This window comes from Dipodomys merriami, unplaced genomic scaffold (assembly GCF_024711535.1).
Source record: "Dipodomys merriami isolate MVZ:Mamm:240054 unplaced genomic scaffold, mDipMer1.0.p SCAF_34, whole genome shotgun sequence".
In the NCBI taxonomy this organism is placed as follows: domain Eukaryota; kingdom Metazoa; phylum Chordata; class Mammalia; order Rodentia; family Heteromyidae; genus Dipodomys; species Dipodomys merriami.
In genome coordinates this window covers 8,792,223-8,814,564 of record NW_027204937.1, presented here as the reverse complement: position 1 = coordinate 8,814,564, position 22,342 = coordinate 8,792,223, and the positions used below count along the sequence as shown (strand labels likewise).

The 22,342-nt window shown below is 37.7% G+C and overlaps 1 protein-coding gene across 4 annotated transcripts in view; it reads right to left on the bottom strand.

The window, feature by feature from the left end:
* The window catches only part of Eps15 (epidermal growth factor receptor pathway substrate 15), a 118,901-nt gene that overhangs the window by 75,692 nt on the left and 20,867 nt on the right, over positions 1 to 22,342 (bottom strand). For 3 of the 4 annotated variants that reach the window (XM_069987240.1, XM_069987243.1, XM_069987241.1), the window contains exons 2-7: positions 17,678 to 17,719; positions 11,206 to 11,295; positions 10,450 to 10,497; positions 6,899 to 6,994; positions 2,224 to 2,289; positions 340 to 465 (exon numbers count right to left, since the gene is read on the bottom strand). In XM_069987240.1, the coding sequence (XP_069843341.1) occupies positions 340 to 465; positions 2,224 to 2,289; positions 6,899 to 6,994; positions 10,450 to 10,497; positions 11,206 to 11,295; positions 17,678 to 17,719 (468 nt within the window). The remainder of the gene's footprint in view (positions 1 to 339; positions 466 to 2,223; positions 2,290 to 6,898; positions 6,995 to 10,449; positions 10,498 to 11,205; positions 11,296 to 17,677; positions 17,720 to 22,342) is intronic. The other variant, XM_069987242.1, reaches the window with a different exon arrangement.

The following is a 22,342-nucleotide window of genomic DNA, read 5'->3' as shown; positions in this document are numbered from 1 at the left end:
TGGCTTAGGCCTGTAATCCTAGCTACTTAAGAGACTGCAATCTGAGGATCACAGCTTGAAGCCAGCCCTGAGAGGGAAGTCCATAAGACTCCTATCTCCAATTAAACACCCAAAAACTGGAAGCAAAACTATGGTCCAAACTTAGAACACTAGCTTTGAGCAAAAAGCCCAGGGACAGCACCCAGGTCCTAAGTTTAAACCCCATGACTAACAACAACAATAAAAAAAGAACACAGAAAATTCTATAATGATACAACTTTAAAACAAGATACAATGTTTTATAATGTTTTTTATAAAATTAAAATATACACAAATAACATTTAAAATTTACTATCTTACTCTCCCAAGGATTTCCACAGGTAACTTAGAGTTGAGCAATACTGGTTTCACTTTATCACCAGACAAAAATCCATCCACTGGGCTTAAACTGTCAAAAATGGCATCATATTTGGCCTTATCTTCAGCCTAGAAGATGAAAAAGATGACCAGTTAAATAATAGTGAAAAAGATTCAACTTCAGTTACAGAAATCAAGTTCTCAAAGAATAGATCTTGTATTTTTAAAACATTTAAGTCAAGTAAGTCAGGCCCAGATACGCAAAAGCTGCATGTTTTCTCTCAAATGTGATAGTTTGTAAATGTAGTAGTACTTACACTGACTAGTATCCAAGTGTATAAAAATTATTAACTGAAATACAATAGACTCAAGGAAGAACTCAAATAGTGTAATTCCTTAGAAAAGCAAAGTCAACAAAATAACCACTAGGAAATGGGTACTTGAACAATATGGGGTAGGCTCAAGGAGAGAGGAATATCAGAACGAAGAGAAGGCAGGGAGAATGCAGTTAGGAATTCCATGTATATACTACAAAATTAAGAAAAGCTAGCAAAGTGTAGGTTGGAAGGAAAGCAGTGACACTGTATTCACAAACAGCTTTGTTGAATGGCAATTTCTTTGTACAACTACTTAAAAAATACATATATGTATATATACATATGTAAAAAGATATATACATATATATGCATATGTGTACATATGTGTACATATATGTACACATATGCATATATATGTATATGTACACATATACATATATACATATGTACATATATATCTAATACATATATACATATTTGCTAGGAACCAGTGGTTCACGCCTATAATTTAGCTACTCAGGAGGCTGAGATCTGAGGTTTGGGGTTTGAAGCTAGCCTGGGCAGAAAAATCTGTGAGACTCTTATCTTCAATAAACTACTCAGAAAAAGCTGGAAGTGGCACTGTGGCTCAAGTGGTACGGCCCTCGCCTTGAGCACCTAAAGGTTTCAGGGGCAGTTCTAGGCTCAGAGTTCAAGTCCCAGGACCAGCACACACACAAAAAACAACAACCAAAAAACAAAAAACCTCCCACAACTTTTCAGGATACCTTTCAAAGAAGCATCTCATGTTATAGACATGATGTACTATGAAAAACACTTTTAAAAAAAGTAAAAAAAAGGAAGAAGAAATTTCACTAACAGTCTTTTAAATTTTATTTAAATAAGGATATATCTGTAAAATGTTCTAGCAAACATCATTAAAAATTTTTCCTACTTAAAATTTGTTTTCCTATTTAAAAATATAAGTAAAGTTGGGCACCAGGGGCTCATGCCTAAAATTCTAGCTACTAAGGAGGCTGAGATCTGAGGATTGAGTTTAGAAGCCAGCCTGGGCAGGAAAATCTATGAGACTCATATCTCTAATTAACCATAAAAAGCCAAAAGAAGAGCTGTGGATTAAAAGGTAAAGCTTTAGCCTTGAGCACAAAAGCTTAGCGACAGCACCCAAATCCAGAATTCAAGCCTCAGAGCCAGTAAAAATAAATATAAACAAACAAACACACATAAACATACATATGTACATACCATTCATTTTCATCAAAATGGCTTAGAGTAAATAATAACTTCAAAGTAACTCTACTCAGGAGTCTAATGTACTCTATTCCTCTTGCAGTTGGAACACTATCTGTTTTTCTATTGTTTAGTTAGAAATGAAAAATATCGCAGATTGAAGGGCTTTGAAGAGAACAGAGTCTGAGTATTGCAGACTAGTCTAGTACCAGTTACAACACTTGAACATACATATGAAAGTAACATAGATTGCACTATATTTTGGAAGTAGGGGAAGGAAAAACATGTAAGTAGGAAGCAAAGTAAGAATAAGAAGTGAATAATTATGAAGTTTACTTACTTTTACAGCCCATGGAAGCTCAACTGCAGAGGGTCCACTAGTTAGCAAAGGACTACCGGTATCATGCTAAAACATAAACAGCACAAAAACTGAAATTCTCATATCAATAAGTAATGAAGAAAAAGTATTCTTGTAGTAGGGACATGGCTCAAATGGTAGAGTGTCTGGTTAGCAAGCAAAAGGGCCTGAATTAAAAACTCAGTACCAGCTACCCCTCAAAAGAAAAGTCTCTGCATTTAAATATATTCATATAAAACACTTAGTTATCACTGCATTTAGAACACTATTTTAAACTAAGTAGATTTTCACCTATTTTTCATTGCAACAAAACCTTTATACTTAGCCACATAAATCACTGTATAGCTTTAAAATATGCAAGTATTACAGAAGAAATCCTCCTATAACTGAGATAAAGATAGAGGTATCTGAATGTTAACAAAAATAGGTAAATGACCTCTTAATAGACAACATTTTTCCAATAAGATTTAAGGAAAGCATTCAGGAAAACCCCACCTTAGCATTTGTTACTAGTACATGATACACAATTTATGCTCATCTGGCTAAAGAGACAAATGATTGGGCTGGGAAGGTGGCTCAGTGGTAGAGCGCTTGCCTTGCATGCCTGAGGCCCTGGGTTCCATTCCTCAGCACCACAGAAGCAAAAAGAAAAAAGCCGGAAGTGGCGCTGTGGCTCAAGTGGTAGAGCGCTAGCCTTGAGCTGAAGAGCTAAGGGACAGCGCCCAGGCCTAGAGTCAGGCCCCACGACTGGACTCCCCCCCCCCCAAAAAAAGAGAGACAAATGATTATATTTTAAAAATCTTAACAATAATATAGTTAGGCAGTAAATCTCTATATTAAACCCTTTATACCATATCTAAATAGAGATGTGCAGACATTCTCAAAATAGTTAAATTCTCAATGTTTCTAAAATAGTAACTCTAAAAACAAACAAGAAGGATTGGGGATACAGCTCAATAGTAGAACAGTTGCCCTAGTATACATAAGGCTTGATCTTCAGCACTACCAAAAATAAAATGAAATAAAATAATAACAAAAGCCATTAAATTTCTGAGAAAAAGAGTAGGGAGGACCAGTCGTGTCAAATAAAAAGCCTTACCAATTTATAATAAAAACAATGTAAAACTAACACATAAAAAAATTAATAAGACCAAAAAAATCCATCAAGAAACCAACATACATATGACAATTCAGCTCATAATTGAGCTAAATTTCAAATTGACATTTCAAATCTTTTCTTTACCAAAAGGAAAGATTATTCAATACACTGTTCTAGGCTATGCAGTGTAGCTATCTTGAAAAAAAAAAACCACACAGCCGGGCACTGGTGGCTCACGCCTGTAATCCTAGCTACTCAGGAGGCTGAGATCTGAGGATCGCGGTTCAAAGCCAGCCCTGGGCAGGAGAGACCGTGAGATTCCTATCTCCAATAAACCACCAGAAAACCGGAAGTGGTGCTATAGCTCAAGTGGTAGAGCTCTCGCCTTGAGCTGAAGAGCTGAGGGACAGCACCCAGGCCCAGAGTTCAAGCCCCACGACCGACAAAAAAAAAACAAAAAAACAAAAAAAACCCCACAAACCTGAATTCATACTTATACCTACAACAGAACTAACTTAAAATGTAAAAAAGAAGAAAAGGTTTAATTTGACAAAATCTTCATATAAACATTTTGTCATGGAAAAAAATTAATGACAGGGGGGATGCTGGGAAGGGATGTGAAGGGTAAACCAAAGGAGGAGGGTGCAATGCTTGGTAAGAAATGTACGCATTATCCTGCCCATGTAATTGTAACCCCTCTGTACAGTATGTTCACAAATAAAATTAAATTAAATTTAAAAAAAAGACAAATGACAAACTGAGAAAACATACTTGAAACTCATAAAGACAAAGTTAAGAAGAAAAATAAGCCATGACAATACTTAAGACATTCACACAAAAACAATGTAAATGTCTCAAAAGCAGAAAAGCTATTCAGTGTCACAAAAAAAGGGCCAAAAGGAAAAAAATCAGAATTTCACTTACATACAGTTTGGTCACCAATCAAACTGACAAAGATCTAAAAGTCTCATAATAGTAAAGTGGCAAAAATATAGAGAAACAGGCATTTCTAGTTCAACAACTATAGAGGGCAATTTGATAATATATATTATTTCCAAATTATACAGGCTACAGGTTGTATTTGTTTGTTTACTGGGCTGGTACTGGGGTTTGAACACTGTCTTTTAGCTTTTTCCACTCAAAGCTAGTTTTCCATCACTTGAGCCACAGTTCCATGTTCAGGCTTTTTACTGGTTAATTGGAGAGAAAAAAGTCTTACAGGCCTTCTTACCCAGGCTCACTTTGGGTTTTTTTTTTTTTTTTAATTATTATTATTATCTTTACGTAGTTGTACAAAGAAGTTCCCATTTTACAAAACAGTATATGAATACAAAGTGACAACATTGTCACCCATCCCTCCTCTCACTTTTTTTCTTTAATTGAGATTACGTGATTATATAAATTTCAATATTTCACAGTATTGTGGAATAGTGATATTCAAAATCACCAACACATTTTAACCTCCATAAAGGCAAATTGTCATTATCATGGTCTACACAGTTTGTGAATTCTATGAGCTTTGACAAAACAAGTTTGTTTTTTTTTTTCTACATTGGGTGATGTTTACATTTCTTTCCTTTTGCTTAGTGTAGGTTGTTCCCACTTATTCTGTTCCTCCTCCTGGCTTCCCTCCATTGAGTGCATATATCTACCATATATATGGTCAAGAACATGGAGTCAGGACTGGGAAGGTGGCTCAGTGGTAGAGTGCTTGCCTTGCATGCATGAGGACCTGGGTTCGATTCCTCAGCACCACATAAGCAGAAAATGCTGGAAGTAGCACTGTGGCTCAAGTGGTAGAGCACTAGCCTTGAGCTGAAGAGCTGAGGGACAATGCCCAGGCCCAGAGTTCAGGCCCCACGACTGGCAAAAAAAAAGAACATGGAGTCATTTAGCAACGATATGACAAAATGGGTGGTTGTCCTTTGTTTCTTGAGTTGTCATATCTTCTTGTATTTTGACTTTAGCATCCACGTATCAGGGAGACCATGTGCCATTTTTCTCTTTGTTCTTGACTTATTTCATTCAAAATATTCTGCTCTAGTTCCATCCATTTCCTTGCAAATGCCATTATTTTGTCCTTTCTAATGGCTACATAATATTCCATTGTCTATAGGTATAGGTACCACAATTTTTTGATCCACTCATCAGTAGTGGGGCATCTGGGTTGTTTCCAAATCTTGGCTATTGTGAACAGTGTTGCAATAAACATGGAAATGCATGTGTCTTTGTATACTGGTTCCTGTTGTTCAGGGTAGATGTCCAGGAGTAGTATGGCTGGGTCATAGGGGAGATCTATATTTAGCTTTCTGAGGCACCTTCATACTATTTTCCAAAGTGGTTGTATTAGTATACATTCCTACCAGCAATGCAGTAATAGGGTTTCTCTTTCTCCACATCCCCTCCAGCATTTGTCATTGGCTGACTTTAGGATGTGGCCATTCTGAATGAGGTAAGGTGGTATCTCAGTGTTGTTTTGATTTGCATTTCCTTTACAGACAGGGATGATGAACATTTCCTCATGTGTTTCTTTGCCATTTTTATCTCTTCTTCTGAGAAGTCTCTCTTTAGTTCCCTTGCCCATATCAAGATTGGTTTGTTAGATTTGGGAATGGTTAGTTTCTTGAGTTCCCTGTATATAATGGATATTAGACCCTTGTCTGATATTTTGCTGGTAAATACTTTTTCCCAGTTAGTTGACTTTCTTTCTAGTTTGGTTGCTATTTTTTTGTCTGTGTAGAAAGTTTTTATTTTAAGGTAGTCCAGGCACACTTTGAACTGTGATCCTAGATATGGGTAATTATTAGTAGGAGAAGAAAAGAAATACTACCAGCCATAAAACAAGGAAGAAAATTCTATGTAATATGTAAAGATTTCTAAAACATTATTTTTAATTTTTTGCTTTCTGCTGGTACTCTACTACTTGAGCCACATGTCCAGTTTAAACACATTATTTTTATTTTTATTTTGTCAGCACTGGACTTGAACTCTGAGCCTGAGCACTGCCCCTCAGCTCTTCAGCTCAAGGCTAGCACTCTATCCCTTGAGCCATAGCGCCACTTCCAGTTTTCTGGTGGTTATTGGAGTTAAGAGTTTCACAGACTTTCCTGATGGGGCTGGCTTTGAACCGTGATTCTCAGATCTCAGCCTTCTGAGTAGCTAGGATTACAGGTGTGAACTACCAGAAACTGGCTTTATTTGAGAGGGAGAGGGGAGGGGGGGAGCACAGAGGAGGAGATAGTTGGGCTTGAACTCTGGGCCTGGGTGCTCTCCCTGAGCTGTTCAGCTCAAGGCGAATGCTCTACCACTTGGGCCACAACGCCACTAATACATTAATTTTAAAGGTATGGAATCAAGGGTACAGGATACTACAGCTAATGGAAAATGAGAAAATACGTATTTATATTTATGTATACATGTAATGCTAAGGATACATATGAAACCACTAACCACAATAGTCACAGATGGCAAGGATTAACAAAGAAAAAATATACTTAATTTCAAAGTACAGGCATATTTTTAATTAAATATCATTAATATATTAAAAACATTTCTTACAAATCTTGGTGGAGGAACAGCCAAGTTCAAGCTACTCAGTGAAACCTCCAATCCATTTTGGGCACAGGCCACAAGCCTCAAAGCAACAAAGAATTCCTGAAAGAAAAGCATAATGTTAAGAGAATACCTATCTAACTTCCTCCCATTTATACTTATTATCTGAAAACATAACTTACAATTATTCCATGATTTTATGTAGCAACAAGTATAACCACAAATTTGCTTCAAAATTATTTGTTCCAAAATTGAGAAAACAAATGCATAAAAATTTTCCTAATAGTATAAATAGCAAATAACATTATAAATGGGAAAATATTTAAATTGTAGTATGTGCTAATAATGAAATTATACAGAATACTCCTATTTCCAAAAACATTCAATGACCTTAATAAATATTTTCTACCATATATGTGAAAAAAAGGTCTGGGAAAGTAGTTTAGTGGTAGAGTGCTTGACTAGCATGCGTGAAGCCCTGGGTTCGATTCCCTAATACCACATAAACTGAAAAAGCTGCAATGGCACTGTGGATCAAGTGGTAGAACACTAGCCTTGGGAAAAGCTCAGGGACAGTGCCCAGATCCTGAGTTCAAACCTCAGGACCGGCACAAAAAAAAAAAAAGTTAAAAAAAATTCGTATTTCTCTTTTTTGGTGCCAGTACTGAGGTTTTTTGGTTGCTAATTGGAGAATAGAGTTTCCACAGACTTTTCTCCCCTGTCTGGCCTAGAACCTCAATCCTTGATCCTCAGATCTCAGCCTCTTGAATAGCTAGGATTACAGGTATGAGCTATCAATGTACAGCAGCTCCTTATGGTTCAAAAACTAGAATGAATCAATGAATGAATGAGTGAAAAGGATAGATGAAGTTAAGAAAAGAAGCTGAAGCAAATAATTTTCAGGTTTTTTTGAGTTAGAGATAAATAAGAATTGGCATGAAAACAAAAATCTTTACTCCAGTTTTTTTCCCCCCAGTCTGTCAGCATCTTGGTATGGTTGCTGACTCAATCCTTGGTTGCTGATTCACCCTTCACAACTTTTCCAATTCCCATTTCCATTTATGACCATCTTACCCACTTTCTGACCTTTTCTTATCATTTTGTAGGCTATATTCTTATACATCTTTGCCTTCAACCAAACTTTCTTGGGGGAAAAAAATGTTGTTTCAACATACTTCCTGTAGAGCTAGGAATTGTAGCTTAGTAGTAGAGTGCTTGCCTAGCATGCATGAGACCCTGGATTTGATTCCTAGTATGGAGGAAAAAACTCTGATTTCCCAATTTCTTTTCATTTTCTCTACAACTGTGCAATCAATTCCCTAAGTACAATATCACAATATCACAAATAATCTGGCTATCATAATATCACAAATATCCTGGCTACCAAGTATACTAGTCTCTGTTACTCTTTCATAAATATCTTGCAATATATTAGGAGCAACAAAATAAAACCTCAGCATAAGAATGAAAGTATCAAGTGTCATTTTTGGCACACAGAAACTCAATAAGTATTGGCTTATTTTATTTCTTTCATATGTTAATTTTAAATAAATCTATGCCTTTGTTATGATTTAGATCTTATTCTAATATGTTAAAGGCTTAGTCCCCAGCTGATGATGCTATCAGGAGATGGTAGAAACTTTAAGAGATAGTACTTATTGGAGGAAGTAGTTAATATATGGCATATCCTGAAAGATATATTGGGACCCCAGTCCTTTCTTTCTTTTTATTTCTTGGTTGCCAAGAAGTGGGCAGTTTTGCTCCACCTTGCCTCTTTGCTATTGTGGTCTGACTTACTACATGCCCAGAAATAATGGAGCTAAGTGACCATGAACTAAAACCTTTGAAACTATGATCCAACACAATTCTTTCTTCTTCCTCAAGGAAAAAAATCTATGCCTGCAATGGAAATTTCAACAGAAGACTTATAAATACTGGCACTCGACATGTTAAAAAAAAATTCAACTCAAAGTCCATGAACATAAGCAAAGAACCTATTACTTGTAAGATAGGGATCAATGATACCTGTAAAGCTATCCTATAATTTTGCTCCTGTATTTGATTATAAAGCCTGGCTCTTAACAGGTACTAACAAACATTTGCTGAATTAAGTACACAAAGTATATGTCTCCACTGTACCAAACTGGCCCTTCTACCCAAAGGCTGCGATGAGCCTGCAATCTGGCCCTGGAATTTTATTATTAAGAGGTTGAATATTCTGACCCTCTCATTGAATTCTTCACATCTCTTTTCTGTTTTGTTTTTTTGTTTTTGTCAGTCCTGGGGCTTTCAGGGCCTGGGCACTGTTCCTAAGCTTCTTTTGCCACAGTGCCACTTTCGGCTTTTTCTGTGTATGTGGTATTGAGGAATTAAACCCCACGGCTTCATGCATGCTAGGCAAGCACTCTACCACTAAGCCACATCCCAAGCCCCTCTTTTCTGGTTTCGATCATGCTTTAGGTATATCCATAGGGGGGAAAAGTTAACTTTAAGTAGTGGTGCTAATCAAAAGTATTAGCAGGACTGGGAAGGTGGCTCTAAAAGTGCTTGCCTTGCATGCATGAGGCCCTGTGATTCCTCAGCACCACATAAGCAGAAAAAGCCAGCAGTGGCACTATGGCTCAAGTGGTAGAGTGCTGGCGTTGAGCTGAAGAGCTGAGGGACAGTGCCCAGGCCCAGAGTTCAAGCCCCCTGACCGGCAAAAAAAAAAAAAAAAGTATTAGCATATAGCAAACTTTTAATTCAATCCTATACACCTCTGGAATCTCTTCCCAACAAGTAAAATATCAAAGTACATAGATCGTGTTGAAAACTCCTGTCATAACTATTTTTCATGCACTTGTAGTCTGCAGTTTACTTCTGGCCTGTGAATCATTTTTTCAGTTTACATGTAGAGATAAGACTTAAACCAGGGCTGGGAAGGTGGCTCAATGGTAGAGTACTTGCCTTGCATGCCTGAGGCCCTGGGTTTGATTCCTCAGCACCACATAAGCAAAAAGAAAAAAGCCGGAAGTGGTGCTGTGGCTCAAGTGGTAGAATGCTAGCCTTGAGCTGAAGAGCTGAGGGACAGTGCCCAGGCCCAGAGTTCAGGCCCATGAGCAGACCCCAAAAAATAAAAATATAAAAAAAAATTTTTTTAAATTAAAAAAAGACTTAAACCAGAATATTCAAGTTTCATTAATCCAGATATTCCTTTCACATGGACTGACAATATCATCTTACATTTATTAATAAAAATCAACATTTAATTATAACTTTGTTCACCCACATAATTTAATTAGTAAGATACAAAGAGCTAAGTCTCCCTATAGGACAGAAAAATAAACCTCAAAAGAACATTATCACCAAATAAGCACTAACCTTTAGGTATTAGGTGTTATAGTTAAATGTGTATAGGTTGGAAATATTTTCACTGTTAAGACACTTGCCTTGCAAAACCCAAATACTGATTTTAAAAATAAAAATAAACAATTCTTTGCTTAAAAATGTAATAATCTGCTGGCTATTTTTAATTTCAAATCACTAAAAATAATTTTATATAAATCTCTGAATCTTACTTGTTTGTTCAGGATACCTTTCCCATCTGTGTCAGCTAAATCCCAAATCTGAAATTCAAAAATAAAGAAAACAGAACTTTTATTTCTAACAGAAATTAACTTAAAGAAAAGTTGCTGCAATTTATAATGTCATGCTCTTTGGCTGTAAGATCTAAAAATCATGGAATTAAAAATGGAAAGAACCCTTATCATTCAGTGCAACCCTTCATTGCGAACCAAAGGCCCAATGAGGTTTACAACCAGTGAAAGAACTGAAACACATGCTCAAATTTCTAGTCGAATTTCTAGCCTTTTTCACTAACCCAGGATTTAACTTTAAGACAAATGTTTTCTACAGGCAAGTTGGGAAGACTCATATTTATTTGTGGATAATTGAATTTTTAACTATTATTTTTCAGGATTTTGACTAAATGTAAGGCTCTGACAGGGAAGATTTTTCACTCTATTCAACACACACATTAAACATATAGTATATAAAGGTAGCAAGGTTCCCAGTCTGCACTGTATCTTCTCATAATACCCAAATGTACTATTACTTCCTCCTTTCATCCTACACAACAGTATGTTTCTAAAAGTCTGAACACATTAATACTTTTCAAAAAGATAAATTACTATGTCATAAATATCCCCAACCCATTAATGTAACTGTTGCTATTCTAATTTGTAAGTTTCTAAATGGTTATTGATCTGAATTTAAATCCAGTTCATTTGTGCTTATACGTATGTGATACTCTAGTTATAACAGACAAACATTACCTTTCCAAGAATCAAGTCTGGAAGCCCTGATTTTTTCAGGAAAGCAGCAGCATCTGAAGCCAATACCCTTCCAGTATTGCCTGTATCAACCTGAAAAGATATAAACTGTAAGCAAATAATAAAACACAAAAGCAAAATTATCTAAACTTTCCAAGGCTCTAATTTGGGAACTGGCTTTCCAAAAAAGAAACAGGAAATGTCTTACTAACATGGGCCAAGAAACATGTGAAGAGCCATATAAGCAGAGTACCATCAAGCTGGTGGTGATGATTTGTAAAAATTTTTTTTTATCATACTTGCTATATATAAGAAAACTTAATCTGAGAGGAGGTGAAAGCAAATTAGTGGAGTTAGAACATCAACATAGATCTTCAGGTTCCAATTTTTTATGGCTGTAATTTAAATTCAAAATGATAACAGAAGAAAAAAAAGTCTTGTGACAAATCAGAATAGCAGCAAATGTTAACTGCCTTTGCAAACAGTTTTAGATCATTGACTTCTCCACATTCAATGAGGTCACTGGAAGAGGAAAGAAAAATTTCGGAAAAAAATGAGTCTACTTTTTTTCATTTGTGTAAAGATTCCTGAAAGCTCTATTTGCAAATATGAAAAGTAAACTTTAAAAACTTACAGCAGGCTGATGGCATGGTTCAAGTGATAAAATACTTGCCTAGCAAGCATAAAGCCACAAATTCAAATCCTCAGTATTTCAAAAAATAGTTTAAAAGTCTTGGGTAACATTTACGAGGACATTTATGAAACAGCTATATTTCTAGTTTAAAGATTGTTTACTGTAAACATATGCAAGGTATTCTAGACAATCTAGTAACAAAAAAGCCAAAAGAGGGCTGGGTAGGTGGCTTAGTGGTAGAGTGTTTGCCTAGCATGAATGAAGCCCTGGGTTCAATTCCTCAATATCACATACACAGAAAAAGCTGGAAGTGGCACTGTGGCTCAAATGGTAGAGTGCTAGCCTTGAGCAAAAGAAGCTTAGGAACAATACCCAGGCACTGAGTTCAAGCCCCAGGACTGAAAAAAAAAGTCAAAAGAAGAATACTTTTTTTCAAATGCTAGAACATAGGATTACTCAGCCAAAAAAAAATCCTAATTTTTATTTTTTTGTGTAAGAAGTAAGCACAGAAGATTGGAAAACCTGATTAATAACTACACTCTCTCCCTCTCCCTCTCCCCTCTCTCTCTTTGCTTACCTGTCCTGGAACTTGAACCCTGGGCCTGGATGCTCTCTCTCTCTCTCTCTCTCTCTCTCTCTCTCTCTCTCTCTCTCTCTCTCTCTCTCTCTCTCTCTCTCTCTCTCTCTCTCTCTCTCTCTTTTTGCTTACCTGTCCTGGAACTTGAACCCTGGGCCTGGGCACTGTCCCTGAGCTTCTTTGGCTCAAGGCTAGTGCTCTACCACTTGAGCCACAGTGCCACTTGGGCTTTTTCTGAGTAGCTTATTGGAGAAAAGTCACAAATTTCTTGCCCAGGCTAGCTTGGAACCACAATCCTCACATCTTAGCCTCCGAGTAGCTAGGATTACAGGCATTAGCCGCTAGCACCAGAACTATGGTTTTGACCACTCTCTGACAGAGAGATACTCAAATGTTGCATAACCTAACACAGAGCATAACTCAGGGAGGCATCAAACTCATCAAATATTTGTGTACTGTATCCTAATAAGGAATTTTAGTATATTCTATTCTCATAGTCTCCATAATAAGTTAAGCATAGCCATTAAATCTTTGTCCTGTTACAGGCAATTGCACAGTACTCTGATGCTTGCCTAAACACTCTGCCAATAAACTGCAGGCTAGAATCTATGCCTTCAACAAAGACAAGGTTGGAACCTTGTGAAAAGGACTGAATTATTAACAACTGAGAAATAGATGTTTGGGTAAAGACTTCTGAGCTAACAACTTAGACTACTTTCAGATAGGTAGATGAATTCAGGATTTATAATGACTCTTTCTTCAGCCTGGAGGCAAATATAGTTCATGAAAGCAAACTCACAAGTCTAGATCCAACTGGATGTAAGACTGAATAAAATATGCATGTATTATATCCTAATATGGACTGACTGAATTGCTGCAGAATATTTAATTATGCATGTTTACTTGGAATACTGTCAGAATTTGGAATTATTTTTGTTTTGGGGGTACTGAGATTGAAACCAAGGCCTAACATATACTCATTCTATCACTGAGATACTGTCAGCTCTCTGCTGGTTTTGTTTAAGACAGAGTCTTTCCATATCACTGGGGCTAGCCCTGAACTTCTAACCTCAAGTGGTTCTCCTGCCTCAGAAACCCAAGTAGCTGACTACCTACAGATGTATGCCATGGTTCCTCATCATATTATTTTTAATGTTTTAATTCATTCATTTATTCATTCTTTCTTTCCTTCATCTCCTCCCATCCCCTCTGTCACTTTTTTGTTCTGAGATAGTGTCTTGCTATGTAGTCCAGGCTGGCCTCAAAATCATGATGCCACCAGAGTGCTGGGATTACAGGCATGTGACACTGCACCAAATATAATGTTTTACACTTTCTAATAGGTATGTGACAAAGCTCCACTTTTTTTTTCTTCCTTGGCTATCTCAACCCTCATTTTAGTAGAATCTGCTTTTGTCAACTAAATGAAATAGTTTTCAATGGTATCTGATTCTCATTGGTCTATAAGAATATAAAAACAAGCCCTACTTTAAAAAAAATATGCTAGTACTGGGGCTTGAACTCAGGGCTTAAGCGTTGTTGCTTGCACTTCACTCTGAGCTGGTTCTTTACCACTTGAGTCATACCTTCACTTCCAATTTTTTGATGGTTAATAGGAAATAGTCCAACAGGCTGGGCTGACTTTCAGCCATGATCCTCAGTCTCAGCCTCCTGAGTAGCTAGGATTACAGAGGTGAGCCACTTGTGCCTGGCTTCCTTACTTTTTATAGCAATATAATCACAAAGACTCAGCAATAATTTAGATGCATCAAGTATGCAAAACAAGTCTGTGTCTAAGAGCAATTCTCTTTTATTAGATAAAATAACTTACTCAACATAAATTTTAACCAGCACTGGTAGCTTACGTTAATAATCCTAGGTAGAGATCTGAGGCTGAGATCAAAGCCAGCCCGGACAGACAAATCTGTTATCCCCAAATAACCAGTAAAATGGGAAGTAGAAGGTATGGCACAAGTGACACAGCACTAGCTATGTGTAAAAACAGAGTGACAGCATATGGGGTAAGAGACAGGAAGAGAAGGAGGGGGAAAAGGGGGAAAAGAGGAGGAAGAAAAAGAGGAGGGGGAAGTGGGGTACAGGTGGCTCACACCTGTAATCCTAACTACTCAGGAGGTTGAGATCTGAGGATCATGGTTCAAAGCCAGCCCGGGCAAGAAATTCTGTGAGCCTCTTATCTCCAATTAACCACCAGAAAACCGGAAGTGGTACTGTGGTTCCAGTGGTAGAGCACCAGCCTTGAGCTGAAGAGCTGAGGGACAGTGCCCAGGCCCAGAGTTCAAGCCCCAGGCCCAGAGTTCAAGCCCCATGACCCACAAAAAAAAAAAAAAAAAGAGGAGGGGGAGAAAAAGCTCAACTTTATGTGGAGCCAAAACTCACTCTCAAAAAAAAAATGGCTTACTATCTGGTTTATAAAGGTCCAGCCTCATATGTAATAGAATAAGGTTGCTTATCAACAAGCTAGGAAATTTAGTATATCTGGAAAACCTCAAGATGAGACAAAGTCGCTGTAATTTATATGTACTGCTAGTGAAAACTGATAAATTTATATATACTGGAAAGAAAATTGATAAAAACTGATCTTGTCATCAAAGTAGAAGAACAAAAAAGAATACATACTTTAAAAAGCACAATCAGCTGGGTGCTGGTGGCTCATGCCTGTAATCATAGCTAATCAGGAAACTGAGATCTGAGGATCACAGTTCAATGCCAGCCCAGACAGGAAAGTCCATGAGAGTCTTATCTCCAATTAAACCAAAAAAGCCAGAAGTAGAGCTCAAGTGGTAGAGCTCTAGCCTTGTACAACAGGATAGCACCCAAGCCCTGAACTGAAGTACCAGGACTAGCATGCACATACACACACACAAAATCAAGTTGGGTGTGATAATGTTCACCTGTCATAGCTACTTATAAGGTTGAAGATTCTGAAGTCAGCTTGAGCAACCGGCTCTTTAAAAGTAAGCAAAGAGTTAGGCACTGGTGGCTCATGCCTGTAATACTACCTACTCAAGAGGCTGAGATCTGAGGATCACAGATCGAAGTCAGCTGAGGCAGGAAAGTCTGGGAGACTCTTTATCACAGGGGAAAAACTAGAAGTGGTGCTGTAGCTCAAGTGGTAGAGTGCTAGCCTTGAGCAAAAGGACAGCACCCAATCCCAGTCCCAGAATTCAAGGTCCAGGACTAGCAAAAAGTAAAAAATTAAAAATAAAGAGATTTATTTGTTCAATCTCCACTTAGTACAATCTAATTATAAAAGTTTTCATGCACAAACTAATTTTCTGGCTTTCTAAATGGCTGAATAGTAGACAGCTCTAGATTTGCAAGTCAAAATCAAGGAGGTCTACATCTCACTGTCCTTTGCTACAACTATGCAGACATCCATGCCAAATATGTAACTAGCCTTCTCTGTGTTCATGCTCAGTAGGTAAGAAGGCTTTTGGGGAAAATTATTTACTACTTGGAAATGGGCAAATGAGATCGTCTATACTACCTGACATGTAGTTTACCGTGTCATTTAACTTTCTACAGATTAGACTATCTTAAACTTTAAAGATAGAGGTTTAGTGGCTCAGTGGTAGAGCACTTGCCTTGCATGCATGAGGCCCTGGGTTCGATTCCTCAGCACCACATAAGCAAAAAGAAAAAAGCCAGAGGTGGTGCTGTGGCTCAAGTGGTAGAGCGCTAGCCTTGAGCTGAAGAGCTGAGGGACAGCGCCCAGGCCCAGAGTTCAGGCTCCACGACCGGACCCCCCAAGATAGAGGTTTAATTATAGAAAATTATTAGCTTTGCAAATGAATCCATCTTTACCAATGCAAATGAATTTTGCCTGAGTATGAACATCTGTAAATCATATTCTTATTCTTATATTTGAATGGTTTACCAAGTAATTAATAAATTAAATAAAATCTTTGACATGCTTTGTTAGCTTTTATGGTACTGGGAATTGAATCCAGAGCCTTGTGTTCTACCTCGGCCCCTATGTTCATTTAGATTTATATGAAAGCCATGGTTTTCAGTTTGTAAAAATTATATTTAAAAAAAATAATAACAGCAGGGGCTGGGAAGATGGCTCAGTGGTAGAGCAAGCTTGCCTTGCATGTTTGAGGCCCTAGGTTCGATTCCTCAGCACCACATAAGCAGAAAAAAAAAAGCCGGAAGTGGTGTTGTGGCTCAAGTGGTAGAGTGCTAGCCTTGAGCTGAAGAGCTGAGGGACAGCGCCCAGGCCCAGAGTTCAGGCCCCATGACTGGACCTAAATAAATAAATAAATAAATAAATAAAAATAACATGAAAGGGCTGGGAATGAGGCTTAGTGGTAAAGTGCTTGCCTAGCATGCAGGAAGCCCTGGGTTTGATTCCCCAGAAAAAGCAGAAGTGGTGCTGTGGCTCAAGTGGTAGAGTGCTAGCCTTGAACAAAAGAAGCTCAAGGACAGTGCCTAGCCCCTGAGTTCAAGCCCTAGGACTGGCCAAAACAAAAAACAAAAAAACCCCAAAAACAAACAAACAAAAACGTAAAAGTAATTTACTTTTGGCTTATAACCTAATTTGGATATTTATAGCTAAATAAATATATCTAATGTTGTACAGGGTGTGTGTGTGTACATGCGTGCGTGCGTGCGTGTGTGTGTGTGTGTGTGTGTGTGTGTGTGTGTGTGTGTGTGTGATTCAGGGGTTTAAGCTCTCACTTGGCTTTTTTTTTTGGTCAGCCTTGGGGCCTGAACTCTGGGCCTGGGAGCTGTCCCTCAGCTCTTCAGGTAAGGCTAGCGCTCTACCAGTTGAGCCACAGTGCCACTTCTAGCTTTTTCTGCTTATGTGGTGCTGAGGAATCAAACCAAGGGCCTCATGCATGCAAGGCAAGCACTCTATCACTGAGCCACTTTCCCAGCCCTCTCACGTGGCTTTTTTGCTCAAAGCTGGTGCTCAAGTAGTAACTTGAGCTACACTTTTATTTCCTTGTATAGATTTTTAACATACATATTTAAGATAATTGAATCATCTTAATTTTCTTTCCTACAGTGCATGTCTATAATCCCAGTACTACAGTCTCAGGCGGACTGTAAGCTCCAGCTCAAGGCCTGCCTGAGTACAAAAAACAAAACAAAACAGCATTAAGTACTCAACATTGGGGGTCAAAACAAAAAGTTAAAGATACATCAAATTTAATTAGCCAGTTGGTAATCTACATGCATATAATCAACAATTGGAAGTTTATTTTATGTTCAATCTAGAATAACAATGAAAATCTTACCTGTCTATAGTATTTTTCATATACAGGATTCCCACTTGATAACTACAATAAATAATAATAGTAATTATGTTCTTTTCAATAATACTAATAACAGATTTAGCATTCAGTCAAAAGATATTTCAGAAATAAAGATGAACAGGATAAAATATCCTCTATTTTAAAAAGGCTACTTTTGTTTCTTGGATGGAAAGCAAGGGAAAGAATAAAGTCACATGGATTACAAAGAATCAGAAGACAGAATCAAAACAAGAATCTTAAAATTATTTTTTATTTCAGAACTTTATCTCATGTAAAATCCCACCCAAAAACCAAACATACATACAACAAATTAGGAAGGAAATGCTTTTGTTAAAACCAATTAAAAGGGGCTGGGAAGGTGGCTCAGTGGTAGAGCGCTTACCCTGCATGCTTGAGGCCCTGGGTTCGATTCCTCAGCACCACATAAGCAAAAAAAAAAAACAAAAAAACAAAAAAACCCGAAGTGGTGCTGTGACTCAAGTGGTAGAACGCTAGCCTTGAGCTGAAGAGCTGAGGGACAGCGCTCAGGCCCAGAGTTCAGGCCCCACGACCAGACCCAAAAAAACAAACAAACAAAAAAAACAATTAAAAGCATTTATCCTCTCTACTCAAGTGCCCCAGGTATCTATGAATTCAATTCAAAAACCACTTTAGCAAAATAATCAACTGAAGGCTGAGTATATAGTTCAATGGTAGAGTACTTGCCTATCATGTATGAGGCCCTCAGTGTATCCCTAGCATTACAAATAAATATTAAATAATTAAATGAATATGGAGGGATACAGAGAGTGATTTTACAGAGACAACAGCATGTTCAAGGCATGCAATTACCACTGTAAGTAACAAGAAGTCCAGCACAGAGGGTCTCATGCATGGTAGGCAAGTGCTCTACTACAGAACTACATACCTTTATAGGCAAGCCCATGCCTATATTCCCAGCACTCAGGAGGCTGAAGCAGGAGGACTGTGATAGCAAAGCCAGTTGAGCTACACAGCAAGACTTTATCTAAAACAAATAAAACTTCTGAACCAGTGCTTTGTTAGTGATGTTTTACAGGAGACAATTTATGAAAGGTCTCACCTATCATGGTTAAAGTAAAGAAAATGAGGATAAAAAAGGGGGCAAATTCAAGAGTTATTATCTTGGTATCAGTTTTTATTCTGAGGTAATTACTACTTAGGAAATAATCTTAAACATTGCAGCTAAAGATACAAACACTATCAGGGCAAAGGAAAGGTATAATTTGAAGAAATATTTGTAAAATAAATTTAACAAGATTTAAGTGGATGATAGAAGGCACAGTCAGAAATACACACATTATATACACATATACATAAACATGAAGATTTGAGACTGCAATGTACGTGTACATCTACACACACATAACCTGTTGTTTCTGTTTCTCCAGAAAATCTTGAGTAATATATCTAGTTCCAGAGAGGTTACTTGTTCAGGCTTTAGATGGCAGTGAGGATCTAAATTCTAGTCTTTCCTACTACAAGCCTCCATGCTGCTTCACATTATGTCCTTGCTTCACCAGAAAAGTCTTGATTGCAATCTGGTGTCCCACCATTTCATTCATGTTACCAACTGTCATACTTTAATTATAAATCAAGTGATGGTGGCTCATGCCTGTAATATCTAATACTCAGGAAGCAGAGATTAGGAGGATCACTGTTTGAGGCAAGCCCAGACAAGTGAAGTTCGTGAGACTCCATCTCAACCAATAGCTAGATATGGCGGTTCATGCCTATCATCTCAGCTGTATGGAAATGGAAGACTGTAATTCCAGGACAGCCAGGCAGAAAAGTTGAGAAATCTCCACCTCAACATTAAAAAGGTGAGTATGGTGGTGTAAGTCTGCCATCCCAACTATGGCAGGAAGTGTAAATAGGAGGAACAATCCAGGCTGCCTGGGGGAAAAATGAGATTCTATCTCAATGACAAGAATAAACAGGGCTGGAAACACGACTTAAATGGTAGAGTGCCTATCTAGCAAAAGCCTCAAAGCCCTGAATTCAAACCCCAGTTACACACAAAAAGAGAACTGTAATTAATCATTACTCTAATATACATTAAAATAAACTAGGATATAGGTTTAGTATACCTCTACTCAGTAATGCTTAAGTAAATGTAGAAAACTCACTGAAAAGTATCCTTAGACACAAGAAAGTACAGACCGCTAATTATTTACGGTGTTATAATTTATAGGAAGGAGCATCTGCCAACTGTACTCCCACTATTTGGTGGGCCAGCCAGTACAGCAGCAAGTATAGTGACCTGAAAGATGTACCAGGCTAATAATATTGTGAAAAGTAGCTATACTACCAAAAGCAATCTACAGATCCAAGTAATCCCCACCAAAGTTTCAACCTCATTTTTTTACAGAAATAGAAAAATCAAACCTGAGCTTCATATGGAAGCACAAGATGAAGAACAGCCAGAGCAATCTTGAGCAAAAGAGCAATGTTGGAGGTATCACAACACTAGACTTAAATTATACTACAGGGCTAGTAGTAACTAAAACAGAAAAATAACACATATATACCAATGCAATAGAAGACCCAGAAATAAGCCCACACAGTTACAGCCATTAGATTTTTAACTAAAATGCCAAATCATATATCAGAGATGACAGCCTCTTCAACAAATGGTGTTGGAAAAACTGAATAGCTACATGTAAAAACTGAAATTAGATCCCTGCCTCTAATTCTGTACAAAAAATCAATTCAAAGTAGATCAAAGCCCTCAATGTAAAACCTGAAGAGGAAAACACACACACACACACACACACACACACACACACACACACACACACACACACACACACACACACACACACACACACACACACACACACACACACACACACACACACACACACACACACACACACACACACACACACACACACACACACGGATACAAAACAACGTTGTGAATAGTACTCTAAAAGTTCAGGAACTGAGAGCAAGAATTGACAAATGGAGGGCTCAAAGCAGGTGGTAAAGCACTGAGTTCAAACCAAGTACCATCAAATAAAAAGGAAAGGAGCTGGAGGTGTTGCTCAAATTAGAGCCTGCCTGGCAAATCCCAAGCCCTGAGTTCAAAATCTCAGTACCACAAAAACAAACAAACAAATAAGAGACAAATATAAAAGAGGGACTTGTGGGGCAGGAAATAAATGGGAAGGGTGAAGAGGGCAAAAGAAGGGGAATAAATATGTACACTATGACACTAGAGTAATGATTTCCCTTAGGAATGTAAAAACAAAACAAAGGGCAGGGTGTTGAGGGGCAAAGGGAAATTAGGAAGAATAACAGCTACTTAGGACAGATATGTCAATTGTAAAAGTTGACAATCACAAAGTAGAAAATGCAAACTAAAAAACAATGAAGATATTTATGAAAAATTTGCACAAGTAAAACTAACTGTGTAATAGTTTTACTGGTTTTGTACTAAAACTATATTGGAAAATATACAATATTAAAGACACAATACTAGAGACACAGCTGGCTAAGAAACTGATAAAATAAAAAAAAACATGGTTATTACCAAAAATAAGCAGGTTAACATTTAACCAATACAAATATAGAAACTTCGTTTTGTTAAAATGAACAAAATGTTTGTTGGGGTTTTTTTTTTTTTGGGGGGGGGGGAGTCCTGGGGCTTGAATTCAGAGCCTGGGCGCTGTCCCTGAGCCTCTTTGTGGTCAAGGCCAGCCCTCTAATCACTTGAGCCACAGAGCTACTACCAGCTTTTTCTGAGTAGTTTATTGTAGATAAGTCTCATGGACTTTTCTACCCAGGCTGGCTTTGAACCATGATACTCAGATTTCAACTACTCAGATTTCAGCCTCCTCAGTAGTTAGGAGCCACCAGGCTGTGTATGAGAGAGAGAGAGAGAGAGAGAGAGAGAGAGAGAGAGAGAGAGAGAGAGAGAATGTGTACAGTGTTTGACCTAGGCCTGCCAGATTGCTTGCTCAGTTGTGTTGCTTTACCATTTGAGCGACACATCCATTATAGCTTTTTGCTAGTTATTTTGGAGATGAAGTCTTGAAGACTTTTCTGCTTCAAATCACTCAGCCTCCTATGTTGGACAACTTAAAATATTTTTGTTTTTGAAAAAAACCTAACAGAAGTATTTTACTGACCTACCAATACAATAAAAATTATATAAAGGAATATTTCAGAAAGTGTACTATTTCATGGCCAGGCACAGTGGCTCATGCTTATAATCCGAGCTGCTCAGGAAGCTGTAATCTGAGGATCACAGCTTGAAGCCAGACTGGGCAGCAAAGCCCGAGATATTCTTATCTCCAATTAACTACCAAAAAGCCAGAAGTAAAGCTGTGGCTCAAGTAGCACAATGCTAACCTTGAACAAAAAAGCTCAGGGACAGTGACCGGGCCCTGCATTCAAGCCCCAGAAATCTCTCTCCCCACCCTCTCCCCCCTTTTACACACACACAGTGTGTAGTATTTGAAATGTTTACAGCCCTCTTTTACTCTTTCCTCAAAAATATCTCTGCTTGAGTAAAAAATCATATATAGTCACCTACTTTTAGGGTATACATACTCTGCCAGAGCAAGAAAATAAAATGTTTCCTTGGTGACAAAGAGTATATTTTAGCTGAATTTTTAGTAT